General features: G+C 44.8%; 1 protein-coding gene across 1 annotated transcript in view; it reads right to left on the reverse strand.

The window, feature by feature from the left end:
- The window catches only part of COL21A1 (collagen type XXI alpha 1 chain), a 191,530-nt gene that overhangs the window by 89,970 nt on the left and 82,687 nt on the right, over positions 1 to 18,873 (reverse strand). Inside the window, exons 11-13 of the mRNA XM_053286444.1 lie at positions 9,482 to 9,535; positions 8,534 to 8,587; positions 1,974 to 2,027 (exon numbers count right to left, since the gene is read on the reverse strand). Coding sequence (XP_053142419.1) covers positions 1,974 to 2,027; positions 8,534 to 8,587; positions 9,482 to 9,535 — 162 coding nt within the window. The remainder of the gene's footprint in view (positions 1 to 1,973; positions 2,028 to 8,533; positions 8,588 to 9,481; positions 9,536 to 18,873) is intronic.

Raw genomic sequence — 18,873 nt, forward strand, 5'->3', positions numbered from 1 at the left:
GCCGATCCAGCCACCCAAGGCTACAGACATGATCACCTGTGGGGACAGCGGGCTAAGCCCACTCTCCCCTCAGACCCACCAGACGCTCTTCTCAGTGATGGTGAGAAGAGCTTCATTATGTTGTACAAGTGTACAGACGTCTGTACACAGGAACTGTACATGTTTTTGTGTTAATGACAGTACATGCATTCATTTTAAAAGTTAACTTGGGTAGAGGCCCCTCAAATGCATGGTACAAATATCGTGTGCTGCTGTATTTGTGTTCAACATAATGTGTGCAATAACTGTACCTGTGTACAGATCTGTACCTGCTGAATGTTGAGCACAGTGACTGATTAAGTCTACAGAGCAATAGGTCTATATTAGAATGATTAGTCTTAAAACAAACACATTTTAAAAGTTGTCAGAAGCATTAGAGACTTTGAAGAATATTTCATACAAGAAAGACAATTGAAATGACATTATACAACAAAACAGAGTGTCATAGTCTGTTCCAGATCATCTGGCTGACCTAACAGATCTGGCTGACCAGCAAACCAGATTCCCTGATTGAGGAAGGGAGATGGCTACTGGAGCATGGCCCATTTAGTACTACACCATATATCAGTTGCTGACTGATACTGAATTTACTTCAGCAAGTCTCATTGTAATTAAAAGAACAAGTTAGACATACTTAACTTGGCCTTTTAATTTCAATGGGACCGAGTAAATTTAGGATATCAGCCACTATATATAGTTGTAAACCACCTCAAAAGAGTTATAAGAGTTAAAAGAGGCTATTCTCACAATGGGAGAAAACTGGGCTAAGGGAACACAGACTGGTTTCCCCCCACTGTGAGAATCACTGTGCTCGTGGGCGAGCCCAGTGGTTCTCTGGTGGCTAGCCCGACAAAGTAGCCCTCTCCTTAAATGAGATTAGCGGAGTGAGCGCTTGTTTTGTTTATTCTGTGCCACCGTGGCGCGCCTCCACACCGTGGCAACACGTGAGTAGACCTCCAGCTGGGGGGCTACAATCAGCCTCCCGGCCTCGGGGGTCTCCCCAGGATGACCCGTGTACTCGCACAGAGCATCCTGGGACATCCACAGGCCAGGCAGCCCCTGATCCCCTCCACTCCTACCGGCTCCTTGACGGAGCTGGTAGTCACGTGGGCAGCCGATCCAGCCACCCAGGGTTTGTTGTTTGATTGTCTGCAGGGAGAGTGGGCTTGACCCACTCCCCTGCCAAAGCTGTCCAGGCTCTACACATGGATTGTGTACAGAACCTCAGGGAATAGATATCTACATATGTAATTCTCTAAGGCATACTCATGGCTAATCCCATGCGTGGCAGCTCTCGTGAGAGTTTGCGAGCAGCTACCAGATAGCCACGGGTACATCACCACTGGGCTGGCACGTGACGAGGGAAAGCACCGACAGGCAGCAAGGGAAAGCACCGCAGCTGAGCTGGCCAGCGGCGAGGGAAAACACTGCTGCCGGGCCAGCTGAAGGCAAAGTAAAGTGCCCGCCGGGCCAGCCAGACAGGGAAACACCGGCCAGGCTTGCAAGCAGGGAGGGAAAGTGCCGGGCGCTAGCCAGGCCAGCGGGTGGGGAGGGAAGGGAAAGCAGACTGGGAGGGGGAGAATGGACTGAGGCTGAAGGGAGGGAGGAGAGACAGGGAGGACTAGCAGTGCAGATGCTCTGCGTAGGTCAGCTAGTATTAAATAAATAAGGACTGTGTTTGATAGAACTGGTGGCTATATACAGCTAAGTGTTCAGGACTTAGCTGACTGTTCAGGACTACAACCTTACTGACTTCAGTTGCCTGCCTGTACTACTTGGTAACACCTGAAACCAGAAGTACTGAAGGCAGAAAACAACAACTGGATCATAATTTTTATTTGGACTGAAGTATCCAGGCACCATTTTTGCTCTTGAAAATCCCTTGATACTTTTTAACATCCTACCCATTGTTACAAGAAGCATTTGGTTTAAACCTTGGATGCTGGCATCCCATGTAATCCAGGGAAACCCGGAAGTCCGCGTTCACCCTGGAGAAAGAAGATAAGATAACTATCATCAGACAATAAGGGGGAAAACAAAAAGAATGAGCCAGCACACAGATCACCTCTTAAGCAATAGCAGATTCTGTACTTCATACGGCTGCCTCCTTCAGGACCTGAAGTCACATTCTCCCAATCCGATACTCCCACAGCTTCCCACATTCAAAAAAATATAGCTCAGTATAGAGGCTCCAAGTTTATCTTCACACGCTCCTAAACTAAACTACCATCCTTCAGTCTTATAAACTGAGGAGGAACTTATCCAATGCTCCAGCTAGACTAGTTCAATGCTCCAGCTCGAAAACAGCCTAAAAATCATCTGGATGTCAACTATCTGCCAGTCATGATACCCAACAACGGCAGTTCCTATTCAAATGAAGGAATGCACTATTTGTAATGCACAAAAGCACACAGGCCAGAACTATCCGGCATTCAGATTGGACTTTCCTCTACCAGACCATCAAGATCCTACTCTGAAGAAGTCTATCTTATTCATCTTGTGGCCTTACTGAAGAATATTTATGCATGTTCCATCCATTAGAGTAAAAAAGATCTTTAGTAAAAGCATTCAACAATTTTAAAAAACACACTGGTACATATTTGTGGTGGTTTGGAGAAATGTTATTAGCTCTCTTTATGTGTTTGGCTCCCATATTGTTCACTGTCATTGCCAAATGTTAAAGGCCCAAGAAGATTTTCTTAGAAACCTAACTGATAATTTATTTTCAAGATCATCTTGACTCTTCCATCAAGGCAGCAGAATTATATCTTGCCATGGTCTGATGTGTCTGGGCGATGGGGAGACAGGGGGCGTGTCCACTGACTGGGGGGGGGCATTCCGGTGGCGGTGGGAAACAGAAGAAGCAATGTTGGCAGTTCAGCAGACCATTGCAGGGGAAGGGGACATAGAAATCTAATAGCTGTTTCCCCTTCCAGCTGTCCTGCCAGCTCTTTGAGCTTGGGGAGCAGTACCGACCACCCTTGGAACCTCACCTTCCAAGGTGGAACCTCACCTTCCTCTGTAATGCCAGGTCGGTCCAGAACAAATCAGAAACCATCCATGATTTGATTCTGGATGAAGGTGCTGACCTGGTTTGTATTACAGAGACCTGGTTGGGTGAGGCTGGAGGCCCATTGTGGTCCCAGCTTCTCCCTCCAGGGTACCCTGTTGAGGAGCAGGTGAGGGACTGTGGGCAGGGAGGTGGAGTGGCTGTGGTCTATAAGAATAATATCTCCCTTACCAGGATCCCTGTTAGAGTGTCAGACCATATTGAATGTCTGTACTTAAGTTTGGGGACCAGGGATAGACTGGGGCTTCTGTTGGTGTACCGACTGCCCCGCTGCTCAACAGAGTCCCTAACTGAGCTGATGAACTTGGTCTCGGGTCTGGAGTTGGAGTCCCCGAGGCTTGTGGTGCTTGGGGACTTCAATGTTCATTTCGGGACCAATTTGTCCAGGGTGGCTCAGGAGTTTATAGCGGCCATGACGACTATGGGCCTATTTCAAGTGGTATCGGGGCTGACACACATTGCTGGCCACATGCTTTATTTGGTCTTTCACTCTGATCAGGGTGGTGCTCCGTGGTTGGGACTCCTGTGATTTCCCCATTGACATGGACGGACCACCATCTGGTTAAGGTTGGACTCACAGTCACACCCCACCTTCGCAGGGGCGAGGGACCTATTAGGATGGTCTGCCCGAGAAGGTTATTGGATCCAATAGGATTTCAAGAAGGCTTGGAGGGATTTAGTGTTGGCTCTGCCGGCAATCCTGTTGATGCCCTGGTGGAGAATTGGAACAGCAAACTCACCAGGGCGGTAGACATGATCGCTCCTAAGCGTCCTCTCCAATCCGCTTCAAAACTGGCCCCTTGGTATACGGAAGAACTATGGGAGCTGAAGCAGCATGGTAGACAACTGGAGCGCAGGTGGAGAAAGACTCGGCTTGAATCCGACAGATTGCAACATAGAGTTCATTTCAAGTCCTATGCTCAGGCGATACATGTGGCAAAGAAGTGATTCTTTTTTGTTCGTATTGCATCCACAAGTTCACGTCCGGCGGAGTTGTCCAGGGTTGTGAGAGGGCTAGTCCCTCCTCCCTTGAATCAGAATCTGGAACCATCTACTACCCGCTGTGATGTGTTTAATGAATTCTTTGTGGACAAAATCTCTTGTATTCGGGCCGACTTAGGCTCTGTCTCCACAATTACTTCAGTGTCTGAAGTGGAGATATCCAGTGACTCTTCTAATGTGGTTAGGTTGGATCAGTTCCAGTTTGTGACTCCTGAGGATGTGGACAAGCTGATTGGAACAGTGCGGCCCACCACTTGTTCTCTTGACCCTTGCCCGACATGGTTTATACTATCTGGCAGGGAGGTTGTTGTAGAAGGCCTGGTAGAGATTATAAATGTATCTCTGAGGGTAGGTAGGATGCCTCCTAGTTTTAAGGAGGCAATTATTAGACCGCTTCTGAAGAAGCCTACCTTGGATCCCTCAGAGCTGAGTAACTACAGGCCTGTCTCCAACCTTCCGTGGCTGGGCAAGGTAATTGAGAGGGTGGTGGCCTCCCAGCTTCAGATAGTATTGGAGGAAACTGATTATCTAGACGCATTTCAAACTGGCTTCCAGACTGGCTATGGGGTGAAGACTGCCTTGGTCAGCCTGACGGATGATCTCCAAGTGGGAATTGACAGAGGAAGTGTGACTCTGTTGGTCCTTTTGGACCTCTCGGCAGCTTTTGATACTATCGACCATAGTATCCTTCTGGAGCCACTGAGGGGGTTGGGAGTTGGAGGCACTGCTCTGCAATGGTTCCGTTACTACCTCTTGGGCAGATTCCAGATGGTGTCCCTTGGAGACTGCTGTTCTTCAAAATCTGAACTTTTGTATGGTATCCCTAAGGGCTCCATGCTGTCTCCGATGTTGTTTAACATCTACATGAAACCGCTGGGAGAGATCATCAGGAGATTTGGTGCAGGGTGCTATCAGTATGCTGATGACACCCAAATCTATTTCTCCATGTCAGCATCATCAGGAGAGGGCATAACCTCCCTAAATTCCTGTCTGGAGTTGGTAATGGGCTTGATGAGGGATAGCACACTGAGGCTGAATCCAGATAAGATGGAGGTACTCATTGTGTGGGGTCGGAACTCAGGAGATGATTTTGATCTGCCTGTTCTGGATGAGGTCACACTTCCCTAGAAGGAACAGGTTCGCAGTCTAGGGGTGCTTCTGGATCCAAGTCTCTCCCTGGTGTCCCAGGTTGAGCCAATGGCCAGAGGTGCCTTCTATCAGCTTCGGCTGATACGCCAGCTGTGTCCGTTTCTTGAGACAGATGACCTCAAAACAGTGGTACATCTGCTGGTAACCTCCAGACTGGATTATTGCAATCTGCTCTATGTGGAGCTGCCCTTGTATGTAATCCGGAAACTACAGTTGGTCCAGAATGCGGCAGCCATCCTGGTCTCTGGGTCATCTAGGAGAGACCATATTACTCCCGTATTGAAGGAATTACACTGGCTGCCGATATGTTTCAGGGCAAATACAAGGTATTGGTCATAACCTATAAAGCCTTAAACAGCTTGGGCCCTGGGTTTTTAAGAGAACGTGTTCTTTGTCATGAACCGCACCGCCCACTGAGATAATCAGGAGAGGTCCGTCTGCATTTGCCACCGGCTTGTCCGGTGGCTACTCAGGGATGGGCCTTCTCCGTTGCTGCCCCGAGGCTTTGGAATGTGCTCCCTCATGAAATAAGAGCCTCCCAATCTCTGACAACTTTTTAAAAGTCTTTTAACCGATATTACTTTGATTGTTTTTATGTTGTTCTTAGAATATTGTTTTTTTTAAATTTTAATTGTTGTGTTTTAAATTTCTTGTTTTTGTTTTTAACTAATGTTTTACATTTGTTTTTATCATCTTGTAAACCGCCCAGAGATGTAAGTTTTGGGCGGTATAAAAATATGTTAAATAAAAATAAATAAAATAAAAAATAATGTGAAGCAGCATTTGGAGCACTTAATTTGCACCCACAAGCAGATTATAATACAACTGAGTAACTGAACATTAAACTTCAGTTGCTTTATTTGAAACACATTTTAAAAAGGAGTCCCTAAATATAGAAAAGGAAAGGTTGTGCCATCGAGTCAGTGACAACTCCTGGTGACCACAGAGCCATGTGGTTTTCTTGGTAGAATACAGGAAGGGTTTACCATTGCCATCTCCCACACAGTATGAGATGATGCCTTTCAGCACCTTCCTATATTGCTGCTGCCTGAGATAGGTGTTTTCCCATAGTCTGGGAAACATACCAGCAGGGATTCGAACCAGCAACCTCTTGCTCCCTAGGCAAGTTACTTCCCCGCTGAACCATTAGGTGGCTACCCTAAATATACAGGTAAGCAACTGAAAATGAATGACTGTCACATTTTATCTTTACAGAAAGTATAAGCAGGTTCTAAATGTCTAAATATATATTACACACCAGATGGCTCCTCGAGCTTTGATGGTACATTATTCATCAGGATACTTCTCAGCCATCAGGCATCATTTTTTACTCGTCACGGACTAGTAGACTAGTGGCTTTCCTGAGCCCTTAGTGGGAACCTCCATCGTCCTCCACCCAACCCCCCACCCATTCCCTCATGACAATCCATGAGAAGTGCATCCCCTCACCCCCATGTACCTGAATGGGGAAGGAAGAGGGATGCTTTGGTAGGCAACTACTCCATTCCATTCGCCCCCTTAGCAAATGGGGCAGTGGTGGCTGGTCAGTAAGGGCAGGAGGGGCAGTGCCCCCACAAACAAAAACAAACACGCTAATAAAGGTTCAGACTTACCAGCAGCCAGGGAAACCTTCAAAACAGGGAGTTTCTTCCAGTCTCTCCTCTCCCACCTGTAACTTCTTGTTTTGGTCTTACTGGATGGAACAACTTACTACTCAAGCTGCTCCAGCCAAACTGATTCCTAGGGGGCTCCTCCTGGCACTGCCCCAGGAAGAACTAAAATAATGGGTTAAAATGCACTTCCTGGTTGCTTCAGGGAATATATTTTAATACATTTTCCCCTTCTTCCTGGGGGCAGTGCTAGGAGGAGACCCCTAGGAATCAGATTGGCTGGAACATCTTGAGTAGCAGCTGTTCCAGCCAGTAAGACCAAAAGAGGCAGGAGAAGAGGGGCTGGAGGAAGCTCCCTGCTCTAGAGGATTATCTGGCTGCTGGTAAATCTGATCTTTTACCAGCTTGTTTGTTTGGTGGGGGATGCAATCCCTGCTTTCTCGCTTGTGTCCCTCTTTCTGCCTTTCACCTTTCCTTTCAACTTTCTGCCTTTGTCCCTGCTTTTTGCCCTGGCCTTTTTGCTTTCTTCCTTCTCCCCCAACCAAAAACAAACATATTTCTGTTTTCTACTCCCCCCTGCTTTTCTGGCCCCCGCTTTTGTTTTCCTTAATGCTGGCAGGCTTGGGCAGGCCCCCAAGCCTGCTGGCGTGGAGGAAAGGGGGAGAATAGGCTTCTGCCTCGGTGACCAGGTTCTCCCCTGCCCCCTGCTCCAATGCCCACTAGCCACTACTGCAATGGAGGAAGAGCAGGACACAGGGCCGTGGCAGCAGCTCTTCTTTCTTGCTCTTGGAGGGTGGGAAAAGGAAGATAAGCCACCAAGATGTCCCTGCATCATCGCTGGGGACTCTGGGAGGAAGTCCCACTGTGGAGGGGAAGAGGGCAGTGGCACTGCAAATCTCTTGTGGTGCCACAAGTCTCTCACTGCAGACACATTCTTCCAATCACTCCCCATCCACAAATGGGGAGGATTTTGTAAATATAAAAAGAACTACAAAAAGTAGGATTCCATGTGTCACAAAATATGACATGAAAATGACATCTCAGAAAGTGTTATGTTTGAATGTTCCCCATTTGCAGGATAGTGTTTTAAAACAAAAAGACCTCAGTCTTGAAATCCAGCCAATTAAAAATGGACCACTTTGTTCTTAAAAATATTAACAGAGTTAGTGGGGCATGGTGTAGTATAATTACAAACCTATGCCTCACATACCAAGTTCATAATTTCTGAAGACATCTTACAGTAATTAAAGACATTCAAAAATGCATCAGTGAGCACAGATGTAACTAACTCTTTCAATGTGCTAGAACTTCCTTGAATGATTGGTTGAATGTCAAGTGCCCAAGAGTGAGCTTTGCCATATAAGAGAAAACAATGGAATGAGGGACAACTCAAACAATGGTAGAAGATGGAGCTATTATAAAATAAATATGCAGACTAATTTTGAGAGTTAAAGGAAAACACACATGAAAATTGTTAGAAACAGTGCTTATTACTGATATAAAAATGCATTGTATAATAATCAGATATAGTATAAATGAACCATATATGTTATGGTAGCCACAATTTCATCTCTGGAAGATTTGCAATGCCTATTTGGCCATGCTACAATATAAGGATGTTATGGCACTGAACAGGAATGACAGGCATTAAAGCTAGTCTTACCTTTGTTCCATCTTGCCCAGGTTCACCCTTCGAGCCTGGAAGGCCACGTGGCCCCTAGAGAAGAACAAACACATACAACTAACTTCGCTGATTCTTTAATATAATGGTTGACATGCTGAGTAAAATTGCTCAAAGTAGCCCCACTGAAATTAAAAAGACAAGATAAGAATGTCTTAACTTGTCCTTTTAATGTCAATGGGACCACTTTGAGCCAGTATGTCAGACTTTATTTTTTATTTATATATGGAATACGTTACTATACAAGGACTGGTACAAGAGATCCTCAGTATTCGCTGAAGCTCTGTTGTCCTCAATTACTGTGTACAAGGAAATGGCGAATAATGAGTAATTGTGTCTATGGGATCATGGGGATTAGGTTCCCAGAGGTCAAAAAAAGGTGGAAAAAATGGATAAAATTGCCCTAAAGTTGTGTATGTGTGTGGGGGGGTGTTACAGTGCTCACTCTGTCCCCAGCTGTCCAGCAATGCCCCAAAACACTGCAATTTGCAGGGTTTTGGCAAAAGAATCCCCTTTCCCCCCTAAATAACAAGCCAGAATGGGTAAAATTTCCTAAAAATTGAGGGAGAAAGTGCCATACCATTCTCAATCTGTTCCCAGCTGTCTAGCAGTGCCCCCAAAATGCTGCAATTTGCAATTTTGGGGGGCAAAGAATCATATTTTTATCTCTTTTACAACAAAAATGACCCAGAAAATAGCTCCCTTACACAAAATGGTAAGTGAAAATTATCCCAGAGATCATTTCCATCCACCTCAGACCCAGAGATAAGCAAAAATCACCCCCCCCCTTTTTTTTTGGCCTTATTTTTCTGCGTTTACCATCGGGTGCCAATTACCCGACCATGAATAGGTGAAACCATGGATGTCGAGTCTGCAATTAATGAGGTTCTCCTGTATATGGGCATTGCTAGTATAGGAAAGTGAACTTACCTGAATCCCTGGGGATCCTGGAATACCTGGAGTTCCTGCTATTCCTTGATAGCCCTAAAAGAAGAAACCACACACTGAGCACCTATCCATGAATGGTTGCCCACATACATCAGCCTTCATGTAATATGGACTTAATATGGCCACCAAATGGCAGGTGAAATCCGTCCTCTGTCTCGGTGGAACTAATAGGGTGCAGGTCCCCTTCTCATGTTTTGCTGGTGGCACAGACCCCACTGCAGCACAGCCCTTTCCTATGCTGTCAAACTAATATGAAAAGTCCTGGGTCATATCAAAGAAGCCGATGCTGCAGCTGCTCCCCAAGCCAGTGATGTCTCTCTGGAAAGTGGGACAACACTAGTGTGGGGAGTACCCTCCACGTTTCCATTCACTGACCAAACGTATCGCCACCAATTCTCCATAGTATATTTTTACTCATACAGTATTTAGTATGGAGACTATTTCACTAGCCTTAAACATCATGCACAGGGCTTCACACCCCTCAGGACCATGTTACTGAAGCCAAAATGTCCTTTTGAAGAAGAGAGAGAGGTGAAAATTGCTACACCCTCCAAGTACATTTGCCTGCTAAGCAACACTGAGCTCCATTGTAGACATGGATTCAGCTCCTGTTACATACTTCTAACACTACTTGGAATGTCAGCCAATAATAAATAATGATGAAGAATCACATCATTATGCTATGTTTTTTTAAATGGATTAACCTGATTATACACATGATCTCCATTCACGACCAATACATAACAAACAATCTCCAATGCATCTACATGTGTGTTGAAGGAGGAGGAAGAGGATCAATTTACCACGCTCTAATTCACTTGTTTGTAAATAAGCTAAAAGCTCTTCACTCTTACTAACCTACTTTAAGCAATCTTGAGTATGCGCCTTGAGATTAGGTAATGACTATGATCATTCTTCTCCATGACTTCTAGTGCATACAACTTTTAAAGAGTTCAACTGGATAACAATATCATTCAGAAGAGAAACATCATTAAATGCCATGCAATACTACTAAAGAATAAGCAATTCTTTAAAATTGTGGCATGAGTGCCTACATAAGCCAGGAACTTTCCAGCTTTTTCTAGGGCAGCATCTGCAGAAGTAGGATCATAATACAATCCCAAAACAGTGGGAGTGAGAAGATAGGTCATAAACTCAAATTTAAAGAAGACATATTTTCACTCTTTACAAAAAAGAAAATATGCTCCTTTCAAAAAACACTCTACGTCTTTTTCTTTAAAATGCTGCTAATGTAGCTGGCTTTTATACAAAGTACATTGTGTAAAGATTCATCTTTAGGTCATGAACAATAAGAGAAGCACAGAAGTGTTGGGCACAAAATCAGTAACAATATCCTGCAGCTCTTTGTTAAAGGAAATGCTGGCACCACCAGAGAAATTTCTTTATTAGGTGAGATATTTGATATTTTCTAAGAATGGCAGGAAAAATAATCCACGTGTAGAGTCTGCATCTGGATATCTCAGTAAAACTAGTTTTACCAAGCCATTTCAAAGTTGCAAACAACTGGACAAAAGGAAGAATCAATATTTACAAAATTCCATAAAAAGGATGGAATACGGGATATTAGTACACATCTCTTCAGAAGGTCAAATTCTCCATAGTTTAGAAATCTAAGTTTGTACACAGTATTTCCAATAAACTGGTTAAGAATCCTATGAGAGTAAGAGTAGAATATACTGCTCCCTTTCTTCAACAGCCCTCTCATACATTCTTGCTGGCACACTTAAGCAGCCTAAACAACAGTGAACGGCCTTTGCAATGTTAAGAGCTCAGGACAAAACGAATGCCTGCTGGCCAAGGCACATCATGCAGCCACCTTGCTAAAGCTAAAGAGGCCTAGGTTTGGGCAAGGCCTGAATGAGACAACATCTAGTAATACTATGAAAGCAGCCTTGAGTTCTGTTGAAGATATAAAGTAAAGATATAAATGTAAAAAAAATGTATTTATTTGAATATGTACAATATTGTGCCTACTGATGGTAGTTTATGGATAATTTTATTCAACATTATGTGCACGTTCTGCATAAAACTTCCAAGATAGCTATACATTTTAGATGGACATGTTTTTCTATAAGTACCTGCTATTTCTTTCATTGATTTTCACTTGCCAGGATCTCTACTTTCAATAGTATTCAGATCCATTGGGAGCATCCAGACTTATACTTCAACAAATGGATGAAGTTCCCACTCATGCGGGGAGAGGGGTGATTTCCAAGGGTCATCTTTCCCTCTGCTGTTCCTTGCATTCCCAGATTTCTGCTCCTAAGGGCCCCCCAACTCACAGTGATATTTTGAGGAATACTGGGGGATGCAAAGGGAAAGGGAGATTGGTGGAAATCATCCCCCTTGTGTGAGTGTAGCTTCTTCCATTCACAGAAGTGCTAGAAATGACTCTACACACTTGTGCACAATTCAATGAAACTCAGGTATGTGGAACTATGTACAGAATGGGTACCCAAGCTAAAAAACAAAAACAACAAAAAAGAACCTACTCATATGGGGAAATTAATACCAATTTTAAAAGGCAAACACAATAGGGGTGTGCATGGAAATGATTCTGGCAGTTCAGACCAAATTAGAACCGGACCACCGGTGCGCAAGCTGGTTAGTGTCAGTGAGGTTCGAACTGAGCCAAACCGGTTCAGAACCAGTTCAATTCGAGGGGTATGCTTGTAAAGGGAAATACAGTGCGGATCCCCCTTTACAAGCAAAGGTGGGAACTCTGCCTTTAAAATACTTCTAATGGTAGTTAGGGATGGATGGTGGTGAGAGGGCACCTTACCACCAGCGCCAGCTCCTCTAAAGTCCAGACTGGGTCCAGCATTCCAGCATGACCTGGTTCCAGCCTCCATGCATGCACGGAGGCCATTTGTGTGGAGGCTGGAACCGGTCTGGACTTTAGAGCCACCACTGCATGTGGTAAGATGCCCCCTCACCATCTCCCTGGCCACCATTGGAAGTATTTTAAAGGCAGGGTTCCCCCCTCTGCTTGTAAAGGAGAGACTCCTCACCAAATTCCTCTTTACAAACATATCCCTCAAACCACTAAACAACTTCCATTAGAACCGGGGCCAGTTCGAGTTTGAACTGGTCGAACCGTCCTGGTTCTATCTGAACCAGACTCAAATAGAAGTGGTTCTGCACATGCCTAATGCACAACTGAACCCACTTATGATTTTCCAATTATCGATGTATTTCCAATTATTAGTATTTCCAAACCTCCAAGACTTTGGTAGCATCTTAAAAGATTAACAGATTTATTTCAGCATCAACTTTTGTGGACTAGGGATCACTTCAATAGATGCATGAAGAGTTATCCTCAGTTGGCAGGTATATATACACCAAGGCTATCCAACCTCAACCCTCCAGCTGTTTTTGGATTGTTACTTGCATTATCCCCAGACACAGTGACAACAGGGGGGATGGGAGTTGTAGTCCAGCATCTACAGGAGAGCCAAAGTTGTGCAGCCCTGATATACACATTCACATGGAAAAAAAATTTTTTTTAATTAAAATGGTAACGCTGCAGCCTTGCAAATATGTAAATAGTCACTCATGGTAACTCTTGTATTTAATTCCATTGTTCCTAGGTCCAGATCTATCCATTCAGTCTTTAATACAAAATCATTGTTTTGTTTTTATCTCAACACTTAGCTTAGCATAGTATGGAAGACGGCTTTATCTACTTTTAACTGCTGTTGTGAATTATCACTGATATGACTGTACCTTTTCTATCCCATAGCCCTTTGACTGCATTTTTACAATTCTCTCTCTCCACATACACACACGTACACACAATAGTCAACTGAGGATAACACTTCATGCATATGATAAGCTCATGTATTAAGTTTATGCTGAAATAAATGTGTTTGTCAAGGTGCTAAAAGACTGTTGTTTTTGCTGCAACAGACTAATATGGCTACCTTCTGGAAGGTGTTATTATGAAAGGCATCAACTTATCTTGATCTGTAACCGTGCAGTGAGCAGACGAGCTAAGTGTCTCAGTAGTGGTTCACACAATACAGTTTCCCCCATGCAAGAAGCCCCAACCTTCTCCAGGTAAACACTCAGAGGAATTCTTGCTGAGTACATCTGTGGTCTGACAGTTCAAAATGTCCTTGTTGTGAGCACATACTCAGGGAAAGCTAGGTCTGCCACATGAAAGGAAAATGGCTCTAACAACGGAATATTCCATCACATATAAATGTTCAATATTAGACGTGGCCTGTAAACTTTATTGGAAGGAACTGCTATAGATTACAGCTTCATCTTTTTTAACATCATATGGCTTAGTTCTGTACGTAGTGGGGGATCTCTGGTATTCTTTTCCAGTTCCTTTTATACTGACTCCATTAATATTATGGCAAAGTGAGAACACTCAGCAGAAACATTACATTTGCATCCCATCTTTCTAAAGGATACTTGGAAGTAAGTATCCTGCCAAGTTCAATGTGTGCTTGAGATTGCAGCCTGTGTATTATGACTCATAGGATAGCTGAGTTCAATGTGCCTTGAGTGTATTTAAGGTTATAGCCTACACGTAATGAGTCATAGGGTCCCGCTAAAAAAAGCCTGCTGAAATTGAAGGGGGTTGACACTACAATTCTAACTATGTTTATTCAAAGCAAGTCCTATTGAATTCTGTAGATCTTAAACCCTAATAAGTGGGCATTGAATTGAAGAGTGAAACATACCTAACTATACAAGAGTGCAGTCTAATAGTAATGCAGGGAGTCAAGCCAAGCCTACACTTACTTTGTTCTGTTATCAAATGCTAACAGGTCTAGGATTCAGGATCCTCCCTTTTCCTGCAGACTTCTGTGTGCAAATACAAAATCTGAACCTAGTTTACAGTCTCTGGAGTATGACTTCTTGCCTACTAGTAGTTTAAGAACAAGAGTTTAAAATTAGTGAAACACAGGGGCTGTTCACACAAACCCCGCATGCACAGCGGGACAAGCAGGGGGAAGGCAGGCTTCAACCTACCTTCCCCCAGACAATCACTCACAGCCTGGGTGGTATGCAAACTGTGTGCCCACACGACAGCACTGCCGAGAGCAGCATGGATGAATCTCTACGCTGTTCCTGGCAGCGCTGGTAATCAGAGGCTGGGACTTGTTATCCCAGCCTCTATGAATCCTACAATGCACCATGCGACATGAGTGATGTATTGCGGGTCTCCCCGCAAGAGATGGGTGCTCTAGGTGCCCATCTCTGTGTGCAGCTAGGGTAGCAGTAGCCCAGCTCACACACTAGCTCACAGCCCGGGTTAAGAGAGTGCTCACTCCCTTAACCTTGGCTAACAGCCAAGCTAAAAAGTGGGGCTAGGCGGCGCTACCCCACCAGGATCTATCCCGACGGTTCTCACGCGCAGCCTAACCCAGCCTCAGACATGCACCAAGGTAATTTGGGACCCCGGACCACCCAGCCAAAAGGGCCCCCCATGCAAGCCCCCCCCACCCATGTGAGGCCCCCAAAACCTCCTTTGGGGGGCCTGCCCTGCCAAAGCTCCACTTTAAAAAAAACCCTCTTACCACGGCGGACGGATGGCTTCAGGGGGGCGGTGGGGTGGGAGCAGGAGGAGCAGGAGCAGGGGTAAGCAGCAAGGTGGCCAGATTTGCAGATGATACCAAACTTGTTCGGGTAGTAAAATCCAAAACGGATTGTGAGGAGCTCCAAAGGGGTCTCTCCAAAATGGGGGACTGGGTGACAGTGGCAAATGTGGTTCAACGTTGGAAAGTATAAAGTGATGCACACTGGGACGAAAAACCCCAACTTCAAATATACGCTGATGGGATCTGAGCTGTCGGTGACTGACCAGGAGAGGGATCTTGAGGTCGTGGTGGACAGCTTGTTGAAAGTGTCGACCCAATGTGTAGCAGCTGTGAAAAAGGCCAATTCCATGCTAGGGATCATTAGGAAGGGGACTGAAAATAAAACTGCGAATATTATAAAGCCCTTATACAAAACTATGGTGAGACAACACTTGGAGTACTACGTACAATTTTGGTCACTACATCTTTAAAAGGACATTGTAGAACTGGAAAAGGTAGAGAAGAGGGCAAACAAGATGATCAGGGGGCCGAGAGTACCTTTCTTATGAGGCAAGACTACAACACCTGGGGCTTTTTAGTTTAGAAAAAAAATGACTGCAGGGAGACATGATAGAGGTCTATAAAATCATAGTGTGGAAAAAGTGGATAGAAAGAAATTCTTCTCCCTCTCACATAACACTAGAACCAGGGGTCATCCCATGAAATTGACTGCCGGGAAATCTAGGACCAACAAACAGAAGTACTTTTTCACACAACACATAATCCACTTGTGGAATTCTCTGCCACAAGATGTGGTGACAGCCAAGAACCTGGATGGCTTTAAGAAGGGTTTGGATAACTTCATGGAGGAGAGGTCTATTAATGGCTACTAGTCGGAGGGCTGTGGGCCACCTCCAACCTCAAAGGCAGGATGCCTCTGAGTACCAGTTGCAGGGGAGTGACAGCAGGAGGGAGGGCATGCCCTCAACTCCTGCCTGTGTCTTCCAGTGGCATCTGGTGGGCCACTGTGTGAAACAGGATGCTGGACTAGATGGGCCTTGGGCCTGATCCAGCAGGGCTGTTCTTATGTTCTTAACGCCAGGCCCATCCGTTTGGGCCAGCATCTTTGAGCAACTGTGAGGCGCGCCTGCGCAGTTTAGAGATCGTCGCAAGCCCGTGACGTCAAGGGGCTTGCAACAATCTCCTCTGTGCAGGCGTGCCTCACAGTTGCTTTAAGACGCTGGCCCAAACAGATGGCCCCGGTGTTGCTCCTGCTCCCACCCCACCAGCACCAGGGGAGGGTGGGGAAGGGAGAAGGACTGCTCCACTCCCCATCCCGCAGCCATCCCTTGGCATCTTTAAGCTGCTCACATCCAGCTCTATTTTTAATTTACATCTGAGTCAGGTAGCCAGCAGAAAAGTCCAACTGTCTGGGATCAGTAATGGGCTGGACAAGGGACAACAAACGTAAGCTCAATCTTGACAAGAGCAGGTGGGAAGGTGGCTCATCTTCTCAGTAAGATGGTGTTTAGCTTGTTCTGGGTACAACTGCACTCCCCTTAAAGGGCCAGTTTAGTTAGTGTCTTTTTCACTGGTTCTTAAAGCCCTCTCGCTTTCTATAATATACAGTGGTCCCTCGACTTACGAACTACTCGACATCCGACGTTTTCGACTTACGAACGACAAAAATGACCAGAAGTCGTTGCCGGTTTAGATGCGGCTTCCTCGACTTATGAATTTTTAGATGCGGTTTCCTCGACTTACGAATGTTTCCAGACCTCCGTGGGTGCGCTTTTCGACTTACGAAAATTTCGACCTACGAACGTGCGTTCGGAACGGATTAACTTCGTAAGTCGAGGGACCACTGTATGTCTAAAAATTATTTTCTATCTCATTTACTCAAAATAATGTTCAGCTTGGTAAATTGTGACTCATCTGAGGAAAATATACATAAGTGCCAAATTACAAGCTTACAGAAATGGTTTATTTTTCCCCTCCATGGTTCATTATGCTATTATTTATACATAATTGCTAGGAAGGCATCACCAGAGCTAGAACCAAATGCTACAGCAAAGATTTAGATCTCAGCTTTTTAAAATACCAGAAACCTAACTGTTCACTTAGCCTTTTGTTATCAGTGGTATCTTATCACTAGTCCAAGATCATTATTGCATTGTGGGATCTTGCCAGTACAACTTCCAATTAATACAGAAAAAAGGAGAGTGAATGAAGGTGGGCATGTTTAGCTAAACATGGCACATCCACATGCACGCTAGATCACTGTTACTTTCATATCAAGTTTTTAGGAGGACAAAAAAATAGAACTCACATATGTAATATTTTTATAGCTCCCAGAATCGTCACATTCTTGATCCAGCAAACAGAAGCTATCACAATGAAGAAGATAGCAGTACAAAGCCAAAGCATATGGCAGGAAGGCCAATCATGTTGCACTGGAAAAATAAAGTTTCCTTCCTGGCAAGGACACTTTAGTATAATGGCCAGACAGATCAGATTGCAAAAGAAAAGGGCTACATAAAATAGACAGCAAATGTCTTTTAATATGGGCAATTAAGGAAAAAAGTTAGATGCGGCTGCATTAGATTATGAAGTTTACTCCCAGCTATGCCATATATGAGGGTATTTCAGTCCCAAGACGGAGGCAGTTGGAGGAGTTAGAATATGCAGGCCTCGTGAAGCCTTTGGAATGCAGAGAACAGACTACAAAATTAAATATTGTAATAATAATACTTGAGAGATTGAAGATCAGTTTTGAAAGCATGCTAGGTGTCAGCATGATTCATCATGTGATGGGTTATATTGTACCACTGCCCATTAGCCAGCATCAACTAATAACAGGAGCCAAGCTAAAAACAACCAGTTCAGTTGTCATGTCCAATCTTGGTTTGTTTCTAATCAGTATTGGAAATAGAATTATTCTCATTTGCATGTCAGAAAGGGATGGGAAGTGTACAGTCTGGAGAGTCGGACTCATCACACAGAACCAAGATTAATTATGGTTCTATGTAATGCACCAGCCCCATATGTCTATCACAGGTTGACTGCCATGGCCATGGTCATAATCTGAACTCAACATGTGAAATCACCATTAGAGTATGTCTATCTTGCCGGTTCGAATCCCCACTGGTATGTTTCCCAGACTACAGGAAACACCTATATTGGGCAGCAGTGATATAGGAAGATGCTAAAAGGCATCATTTCATACTGCGCAGGAGAAGGTAATGGTAAACCCCTCCTGTATTCTACTAAAGAAAACCACAGGGCTCTGTGGGCACCAGGAGTCGAAATCGACTTGACGGCACACTTTACCTTACCTTATTCTCTAGCAAATTCTCCACTCCTGCTTTCTTCACTAAGGATCAGGAGCACATGAAACTGGAGAAGACTGGATGATGTCGTTAATGAGGCTGTTTTTATGATCAGCCAAAACTGGCTAAGGAAGCCAAGCCCGGTCTTAGCTGATCATAAGAACAGCCAGAATCAACCCGATCCCGGCAGCACTTCAGTGGCACACCTGCCAAAGAGGCCAGTTTCTTAAATGGGATTAAGAGAGCAAGCACTTCTTTAACCCTGTTTTTCCGATCATCTGCCAGCACCAGCTGCTTGCAGCCAGGGCTGGGAAACTGCGGGGCTCCTACCCATAGCTGGGGGGATACCAAGAATGCACTACTGTGATTTTGTGGGGCCAGGACAACACATCCAGGCCCCTGACCCTCCACACTGCCTGGGGCAGTGGAAGATTGTCTGGGTGCGTTTAATCATGAGCCATTTCACATACTAGAGATACACCACCCACAA

Source organism: Hemicordylus capensis, chromosome 1 (genome assembly GCF_027244095.1).
Source record: "Hemicordylus capensis ecotype Gifberg chromosome 1, rHemCap1.1.pri, whole genome shotgun sequence".
NCBI lineage: Eukaryota > Metazoa > Chordata > Lepidosauria > Squamata > Cordylidae > Hemicordylus > Hemicordylus capensis.